Raw genomic sequence first — 9,757 nt, 5'->3', positions numbered from 1 at the left:
GGAAGATGGGCTGAGTCTGCAGAGGAATAAAGGGCTGTTGGGGTGCCGTTGCTATGGTGATGGGGCTGCAGCCTGTTAATTAAACCCCCGGTTGCCACGGAGACGGTGGTGGTTGACGTGCTCCGCAGTGAGCCCTGTGTGTGTGGGGTGTGCTTTGCGCTGGACTCATCAATTCACTGCTAAGGTTTTGGATCCGAGGATGGGGCATGCGGGTGGGGGAGAAGAAGAGTGAAGGAGGGCATTCAGGACCCTGGGCCCATGAGGCTACAGCTAGTGGTGAGTGGGTTAGGTTGTGGGGGTAATGCAGTGGAGATGCAGAGGCAGAGGGATTGAGCCATAAGGAGGAATGCTATGCCTGCCTCCTGTGGAAAGAGGACCCAGTCTGGTGGCTCTAGCTTCCTCCAAACAGCCCCTTGTCCTGGTTCAGTTGATGCAGTCCCGGGCAGGAGGTCAGGGGGCTGGGTTCTAGTCCCTAGTCTGTTACAAGTTCACCCCATGAAGAAAATGTGAACCTTTCCATTTTCAGACTCCAATTTCACAATAAGTGGAGAGTGGAAAAATAATTTATAATATATCTTCCAGTTCCCAAATCCTGACACTCAGGAGGCAGCTTCTCTGAGCGTTTTTTCTCTCTGAGACATATGGTGGGAGGGGGTATGAGTTTGAGAGACTCAGAGTTTAGAAATAGGACCCTCCCTAGCTCTGCATCTCGTGCTGCTTTAATGAGAGGGTTTCCCTGGCCCCAGATCTCCCCAGGGTTCTTGGTCGGGAGGGGATGCTGTGCTGGCAGCCAGGTTCCTGGGGCTCCGAGCTGCAGGTCACCTTTTACTGGCCAGTGCCAGGCTGGCAGTGTAGTGGGTGCCTGCCATGTGTTTTCTCTAAACCTCACCACAGAGAGTTGGCTGGAGGCCAGAATAGGGCACAATCTTCCTGAAAGGTGAGGGGTGTCAGTAGAGGGGCTGGGGTCTCCCCTTGGAACTGTATGCTCACTTGGTCTGGGCTCCTCAGGAAGGGATATGTGGCTTTGGTCTGAGATTAATAGAGCACTAAGAGTTTTCAGAGCAGGAAGAAGTGCCATGGATTATGCAACCTAACTCATTTTTACAGATGGGATACCGAGGCCCACAGAAAGGAACCTGATTTTGCCCAGAGATACAGAGAGAATTTAGGGGCAGAGCATACGATAGAACCACTATCTCCTGAATCTCAGATGGCTCTTGAGACGGGAACTCTAGTGAAGGTGGACAGATGGGTTCCCCAGGGGAAGAGGAATCACTCCTGCCTTCACCTGTACTCCCTAAAATTTAGGTTTCCCCATGCATGGACTTAGTTTCTGAGTGGCCAAAGCTGGACCACAAATGAAGGAAAATAACCCCAGGGGAACATGCCAGACCTGGGATTACTGAAAAATCCCAGCATCTCCTTCATTCTATAGCACTTCTCTGACAAACGTGCTACATGTGTTTTACTGTTATGCATCTCTGCAGAGTAGTAGACCACAGTGCTGCTGCTGCTGCTGCTGGTGCTGTGTGTGTGTGTGTGTGTGTGTGTGTGTAGAGTGGAGTGGCATGCTTAAAAATTTTTGAACCCTGGCTTCTTTTAACCTCTGTCACCAATTCAAACTCATCTCACTCTTTTGGTGGTTTTCTCTCTGGGAGAGCCAAGAATATCAGTGCCCACAACTTGTCTGAATAGTTACCTTTCCACCCTGAAGGGTCCTTTGGGTATCTGAAAAACGAAGTGGCAGCGATGCTTAGTTGGTAGGTCCCTCAGAGGCACTTTTGAGTCAGCTGCTGAAAACTCCACGGTTGACCCAATCTGAAGCCACTGACAAATTGTGTTAATACAAGTAAAGCTGAGCCCTGGATCCTGTCCATGGTCCTGAAAAAAGTGCTGCCCTATACCCCAGTCTCCAGGGATATGAATGGCTCTTTAGGATTTTTGCAGGTTTTCTGGAGGCTTCCCCTTCAGTTGCAAGCCAAGAGTCCATTCTAGCCCTGCACCCCTGAAGCCTGAGCACAAGAAAAGGAAGAAAGCACATCTCAGACCTAGTGCCTGTTTTGTTTTTGTTTTTGTTTTTTCAGGAGCTAATAACCAGAGGCTGCTGAGGGGCGTGGATATGACTGCATCCTTGTCTCTTCTATGGAGGCAAGCCCACTTTTATAAGTTCTATCAATGAAGAGAGTCCTAAACTGGAGTAAAGCAATCTGGATGCTAGACCAAATTCTGCCATCCACTGGCATTATGTCCATAGGCAGTCATTTTCCCTCTATGGGCCTTAGTTTTTATCTGTGAAAGGAAAGCTGTGTGTAAGATACAATGACTGATCCTTTCCCAACCCTAGAACTCTTCTGGAACTTAGAGGGCCAGCGAGAGAGAGCTAGTACGAGTGTGAAGATTGTTTACCGTGATCTGCTCCCATCCTCAGATGTTTAGATCTTCTAGAGACTGAAAACTTTCAAACCTCTGATGCCACTTCCTGAGATGTCTGCACCACTGGCTCAAACCTGGACTCTAGGGGCACTGAGTGGTCCCAAGATGATCAAGCTTCTGGGGGATTGGCCTAAGGGGAGCCGGGAGGAGGACAGAGAGCATGTCGGCTCTGGAAGCCTCGGAAAGCAATCCTGGATTAGGGGATTAGACACTTCTGCCCCAGGAGAAAATCTGGTCTCAAACCGACAGGCGGCCTCATTTCGCCCTCCCCCACTCTGTCCCTGGCCAGCCTTGGGACCAGCCTGTCCTCTCTAGAGGCTGCACCGTCCCTGGTGGAAAGTCGGTCCTCCCTGGAGCCTCACTGCCGCCTCTTCTCCTCCTCACCAGGTCTCATCTCTAGATCAGTCGGCAGTCAGAAGGTCCCTGACTGTGGGCTCCAGGGACTTGTCTTGGGGGTGGGATGATGGGACTCTTGTCAGTCTAAGCACATCGAGAGAGTTCCTTGTAACTCCTCAGGCGCTACCCCACCCATTTTAAGACAGGTTGGATCAGTCAGTTCAGTGACCTGAACGCCCCTGGGGGTAGCACATTGCTTTAGTTATGGGCCCTAGGCTCTACATGCCTCCAGCTCCAATCTCTTGAGCAGTGGTATGAAAGAGGGTCTGGTTCTCCTCCCCCACTTCAGGGTTGGCCTCTCCAGTCTTGCAGAGAGGCTTCTCAAGGGCCCCATGTTCCATGGCGCACCTCCACGGCCACTTCAGTGCCCTTTATCTTCCCCCTGGGGGTTACCCCAGACCCCCAGTCAGGCAGCCGCTGCGGGGCCGCCTCCCCGCGGCCGCGACCTAGTTCCCTGCCGTTATTTTTAGGGCGCGGGATGGCACCTGCCCACGTGCCGGGCCCCGCCCGGAGAGTGGGTGGGGGGGAGCTGCGTCTGCTCAAGGGAGGCAAGGCCCTGTCCCCCGAAGCACCCCCTTCATCCCACCCACGCAATCCCCCAGTTTTCGTGCAAGGGGGCCACTAGTCGCGCTCTGCCCGCCCCTCATCTTCTCTTCTCCCTCCCTCCCGCTCTCCCCCCAAAACCCCGCCAGTGGCTCACGCCTCCTGCATACGGGATGAGGTGAGCAGCGCCGCTGCTGAGAGGGGGCGCGCGCGGGTGTGAGCGTGTGTCCGTGTGCGAGTGTGTGTGCGCCGGGCGGGCGGGCACTGCAGCTTCTTCCTCCGTGGAGCGGAGAGCGAGAGAGAGCTAGAGCGAACGAGAGAGCGGCGAAGGCGGGTAGAGGGGCGCGGGCGAGGCGGCGCAGCCATCCCCAGACCAGGGGCCGCGCCGCCACCATGCTAAACAACCTGACGGACTGCGAGGACGGCGACGGGGGAGCCAACCCGGGTAAGCTGTGGTCCGGGGGCGGCGGGGGAGGGGGCAGCGAGGAGAGGAGGCAGCTCTGGGGTTAGAGGCGGAACGGGGGCCCCCTCCTTCAGAGAGGAGGCTGGGACTGACCCGGACGGTGGTCGCCGGCCGCAGCCTGGAGCTGAGCTCCATCGGAATGCTCCGGGCGCTGTCCAAGGTGCTGGAATGCGCCGCGCCTGGTGGCAGAGCTGCGGGCCGGGGGATTGTCGCTGCCCACGGCTTCGGGCCGACTTGGGTTAGCTAAACCGAGGAGGCGGTGGGAAGGGGATAGAAGACCTAGAATGGGCTGATGTGGAGCTCGACGGCGGGAGGAGGGCTCCTTTCCCCGACAGGGGACCCCGGCGTCCTGGCGCAGAGCAGGCACCCGTGGTGCCGGGGGGCGCAGTCTGCTGCAGTCCCTCATTCTAAGACTTCCATCTGGAAGATGGGGGAAGAGGTGGCTGTGTGTGTGTGTGTGTGTGTGTGTGTGTGTGTCTGTGTGTGTGTGTGTGGGGGGGGTTGGGGCCATATGACAGCCCCTGTCCGGGCTGCGGTGTCTCCTTAAGGGAACCCTTGGTGCAATCTGGGACCCCTCCCCCAAGGCTTCCCAAGGTCCGACCTCAGACTGAAGCATACCTCCTCCATAGATTTTCAGCTCCACTTTGCAGAATCTCTCTCTCTCTCTCTCGTTTTCCCGTGGGTTCCTATTCAGGACGGGAAGCAAGATCACCCTCCTTTCTTCCCTCTTTCCCCCTCCTCTCAGTTCCCTGGGGCGGTCCAGGGCGGGGCGGGGGCAATGTTTTTAGATAGCTCTGCCAGCTTTCCCAGTGAGGCCTCAGAATTGGGGTCCCAGAGGCTGAATCCTCAGCGCCGCGGCGCGGACACTGCGGACGCGCTGCGGTGGGTGCGGAGACTCGCAAGGAACCGAGGGGCTTGGGACAAGTCCTTTGGCTGCTCCCGCTCTCCCCTGCCCTCCTCCGCGGCTTCCTTGCTCCGAGGTCTTGGGGCGAGCCACCCCCTCAGGCTCCCAGGCCCCCCGCCGCCCCCCAGCGGTCTCAGCCATCCATCACGGCTGTCAGCCACCCCCACCCCCAACTCTCCAGCGGCGCTGCGTCCCCTGCGCACTAGCGCGCCTCCCGCGCCTGCTGTCTGCGCTCAGCGCCTTCAAACGTTCCCCTGGGCACTGCTTGACCCTATGAGCTTAGACTCCCGCAGATCCCTCTGGGGAATGGCGCCTAGGGCTGAAAGAGCAGGGTCTTCTAGAGATTGGCAACCTTGACTCTGAGGTCCTCCGGATCCTGGATCTCAGGGCCAAGTGGCCGCTTGGAAAGGCTGGGGACACCAGGGTCCCTGATCCTTTGTCTGACCCCCCTCCCCCGCCCCCGCTTCCTGCAACTCCTCATTCCTCCTGGGGGCTGAGTGGTATACAGGTGCCAGAACTCCTAGCTGGCCAGCTCATCCACCTCCCCAGTGACCCTGGGATCACCTCATCCAGCATCCGCCCCCTCCCCCGCGGGCTTCTGGCCGGGGGTTGGGCGGGGAAGTTTGGCAAAGTTGAGTCTGCAGCAGCGCCAGGCATCCCGACACGGATCTGTCCATCCGGGATCCCCTTCAGATGCCTCCACTCTGAGAGGGGGGCTTAGATGAGAGAGCATCTGTCTGTTCCCTCAGAAATCGGGTATGGTCCCATTCCCCAGCACCTGCTTTCTCTGCCAAGGTTTCACCAGGCCTTGGGGTTTCCATGGGGGCTCAGGAGGCCTAGAAAAGAGGCATCAGTGTGTGTGAGGCAGGAGTTGAACTAGGAACTTGCTTCAGTTCTATCCCCTCTCCGTTAGTTTCTAGACACTGAGTGCAGCGGACCCATCTGGAGACCTTCTTTCTCTACGTAGGGTCCAGGACCTGGAACTCAAGAGGCCAGAACCTGGGTCATGTGCTCTGGGTCCCAGAGAAAGAAGTCCCCCCTTCCCCAAGCGGTGCCTGGAGATGGTGGTAGGAGGTGCTAAAGACCTTCTGGGCTTGAGAGAGGACCATCAGGCCAAGAGCCCCTGACATGTCTGATTCTAGATTCTTGGGGATGTACGGGAAGGAACTGGTTGCTGACCTCGGGCCGGTGGGGATGGCCCGAGCAAGAGCGCACTTCTGGACTGAAGATGTGTCCCGGTCTTCTTTCCCCTTGAGGTCTGACGCCCCCTCTCCCTCTCGGAGCTGGCCTAGGGATTCCCCCAGGCCCAGCCCCAGGCCCCGGGGAGGCTTCTTAGCTTGCGCCGCTCGCCTGTTTCCTCCCCGGGAGCTCTGGCCGCCGCAGCTTAATTGAAAGCCGATTCGGGTTGAGAGCTCCCAGGGGGCGGGGGTGGGGAGGGTTCAGCCTCAGTCTGGCCCTGCCTCTCGCTCGCGCGCGGCTCGGCGCTCCCGCATCACCCTTACTCTTGGCTCTGGGGAATCAGGGCGAGTTTCCCCTTAGCTGTTCTGGTTCTTTGAGAACTCGGAAGCTTATTCCCCATCCCCCTCAACCAGTGCGGCTGGCGTTCAGGGAAGGGACGAAATCGGCCCTGGCTGACAAGTCCCGGGAGCCTGGCGTCCCGCCCAGGCAGTTAGTGGAAAGGCGGGACCCAGGACGAGCCTACCTAGCCGCCCTCTCCCCTGCCCTCATCTCCTGGCCCGGATCCGGCCTGGAGTCTGGCTCCGCGCTGCGCGCCGCGTTACATAAGCGGCTGCGGGCGCGCGGCCGGCTAGGCTCGGCGCTGCGCTCTTGGCCTGCGCGGTCGCCATGGAGACCGGCGCGGGGCCACCTAGTTGCCGGGTCTCGGACCAGGACGCCCCCATTCCCGTCCCCTGAGGGCCACCCGCCCCTGCGAAGGAGGAGGAGCTTGGGAGAGGGTATGAAAGGCAGAGGGGAGGGTTTCTCCTGTCTGGTTGTCCTGGCCCTAAGAGGGGATGTTGCGGGGAAAGGGACCCAGCTCCATAGGAGACAGGACCCCAAATCTTGCGGTTGGAGGTGCGGTGTGGGATGGGGAACCCCGGCTACCGGGTGGGCACCAAATATGTTAATAATAATCGCAATTGTAATAATAGCAATAGCCACACTCGTGACAGGCACACTTAACATGCATTAATTTAATCCCAGCAACAGCCCTATGAGTTAAGCTTGGTTAGTATCCTTTGCAAAGGAGGAAACTGAGGCTTAGAGAGTTTGTGACTTACTGAAAGTGACGACATACCCAGTGAAGCTGGGACTGGAATGTCAGTTTCCATAACTTCAGCCCCTTTTCTTAACCATTAGGAAACTTCCTCTCACCTCAGGTCCCCTCAATCTCTCTAGTCCACACCGTGGTGTGCTGAGAACAGGAGGCATACTGCCAGCATTTTAAAAGGAGGGGGAATCTACCTCTTTCTTGTACTCCTGTTCTCTGGCCCCAGAGAGCTCTTCTGAGACCCTGGGGTCCAGAAGGGAACCCCGGAGAATTTAGCTCCAAAGACTTTTTCCTGAGCACCTATTATGTGCTGGGAGGTGCGTCTGTTATTCCCAGGAACTCACATATGTGAGAAGAAAGAGCTGACCATTGCACCCTATTTGACAACCGGGAGTTTCTGCCTTGATGGATGAGGTGGAGGTGGTGGCAGAAGACTGGGTGGTGGGTTTCTTTGGAGCAGGCAAGGCATCACTCCTCTTGGCCCAATTTTTAGTCAGGAAGAGATTGGTTTTACAACAGAGACATGCCATGCTCTGGCTGGGTGACTGAGGAAGGTTTCCTGGAGGTAGACAGGAGGATGGGGAAGATGCAGATGGATGGAGATGGGGAGAAAGGGATGTCAGCTGTTGAGGAGACAGGAGAACCTAGGGCCTCAATTTCACTTGGAGTTTGATCAGCGGGGAGTTTCTCCAGTGTCCAGAGAGATGTCAACCACTGGAATTCAGCCTGGAATTGAGGAAGGGTCATGGCTGAAGCCAAGGAAATGTACCTGTGGGGCCTCTTATATCTTTCTGAAGGGACCTTCCCCCGTGGTGCCCAAGATACTTTCTCCTCGAGTGAGCTCATTTAGGTCCATGGCTTCACACGCACCCTATACGTGTTTACATAGCTTACCCCATCTCTTTCTCCTGACCAGCCTCTTTGCTGTATGTTTCCTGATTCATATATCCAGGTGGCTTCTGGATGTATCCATTTGAGTGCCCTGTAGTTCCTCACCCTCAGCTAAATCCAGCATCTTCCCCACCTCCAAACTCCTCCTTTTCTAGTCTTCTCATTTATCAAATAGCACCATCATCCAACCATTCACCCATGCTAGAAACCCCAGACATTATCCTAGATTCTTTCTCCCCCGGCCAAACATCTGGCATAGAAATATGCCAATAATTCTGTCTGTTGCTCTACATTGCTCTGGTCAGGGACATCATCAGCCCTTACCTGGGTTACTGAAAGTCTCTAACTACTGTACTCTGTTTTCTTCACCCAAAAGCCCGAGTGATGGCTCTAAAACACGGGTTTATTTGTGGTATTTTTTTTTTGCCTGAAACTCTTCAATGACTCCCCATTGTCCTCTGGATGAGGTCCACATTCTTCAACATGACCTGCTAATCATTTAAGGGCCCAGCCCACACTTCCCTTCCCAGGCGCACCTTTTCACTTTTCACTGCCCCTTCCACAGACTTCAGCCAGATCATACTTCATTCCTCTAACCCACTCTGTTCGCTGTCACCTCTGGGCCATCGAACATGCTGTTCTGCTATTCTGTCTGCCTGGAACACCCTCCCTGCCTCCCTCCCAGGCTAGCTCTTACTCATTCTTCAGCTCTCAGTGGACACGTCACTTCCTCTGGGAAGCCTCCCATGACCTCCCTGGCTGGGCTGGATGCCTCTCCTGTGTCCCACAGTCCCTTGATCTTCTATCCTAGAATTGACCATGCCAGATTGGAAATTCCTGGCTGCTGGTTTGTCTCCCTGCACTTGGGTTGGTCTCCTGAGAGCAAGGATGGTGTCTTCTGTGTCTTACCCTGCTTCCCCCATGCCTGTATTGGCACATGGTAGACACTTGGTAAACATATTGTGAATGAAGATGAATAAAGAGCACAGGAGATGCCAGAGGGGATCTCTGGCATGATGAGGGGATCTTCTTCGAGAAGTAGCACATCCTTGGGGCCTCAGTCTGTAGTGCTCCCAGAAGGCAGACCTTCTCCACTGGGAAAGAACATGCCTCCACCCCTAACACTGGTATGAGCCCAGCTATAGTTAAGAAGGGAACTCTGGAGAGTCTTGGGGTGTCCTGGTAAATGGAATAGGACCCCCAAGAGCAAGGAAGCACTCACACATCTGTTAATACGCAGTGCATGCCAGCTAGTGCATTAGGCTCTGTGCACATGCTGTCAACTACAATTCTGCAAGGAAGGTGGTATTAGCCCCATTTTCCCAATGCGCAAACTGAGATTCAGAGGGCTACCGTGGCTACACCACTGTATGCCCAGGTGGTTGGACAACAACTGATTGGTGCCAGATCTCTGACCCCTCTGCCTTCTCAGGTGATGGCAACCCCAAGGAAAGCAGTCCCTTCATCAACAGCACTGACACAGAGAAGGGAAAGGAGTATGATGGCAAGAACATGGCCTTGTTTGAGGTGGGCTGCTAGGGCTGTTGGGCCCCGACCTGCAACTCATCATCCTGATTCATCAGCTGCTTCCTCCCTCCCTCCCTAGGAAATAGTACCCTCCTCTCCACCCCCTCTTGAGTCCACCTTCTTCCTTGAGCCTCCCCATCCCTCCTCCCTCCTGGGATTTACTCCCTCTGCTCCCTGCCCTCCTCTTCTCATCCTACCATTCTTACCCCTGGTCTCCTCACCTGTTTCTCCTCCTTTCCCATCTCATCCCAACCTCAATGGTTTAGTGCTGCTTGTCCCCATCTCTTCTTCTGCCCCTCACCACCCAGCTCACTCCACCTGCTCCCCCAGA

General features: G+C 55.9%; 1 protein-coding gene across 4 annotated transcripts in view; it reads left to right on the top strand.

The window, feature by feature from the left end:
• The window catches only part of SLC12A5 (solute carrier family 12 member 5), a 38,923-nt gene that overhangs the window by 3,728 nt on the left and 25,438 nt on the right, over positions 1-9,757 (top strand). For 2 of the 4 annotated variants that reach the window (XM_037982712.2, XM_037982714.2), the window contains exon 2: positions 9,332-9,426. In XM_037982712.2, the coding sequence (XP_037838640.1) occupies positions 9,332-9,426 (95 nt within the window). Of the gene's footprint in view, positions 1-3,329; positions 3,818-6,306; positions 6,695-9,331; positions 9,427-9,757 lie in introns of those variants that run through there. The other 2 variants (XM_008015474.3, XM_073006204.1) reach the window with 2 other exon arrangements.

Source organism: Chlorocebus sabaeus, chromosome 2 (genome assembly GCF_047675955.1).
Source record: "Chlorocebus sabaeus isolate Y175 chromosome 2, mChlSab1.0.hap1, whole genome shotgun sequence".
Lineage (NCBI taxonomy): Eukaryota > Metazoa > Chordata > Mammalia > Primates > Cercopithecidae > Chlorocebus > Chlorocebus sabaeus.
This window is presented reverse-complemented; position numbering and strand designations above follow the sequence as displayed.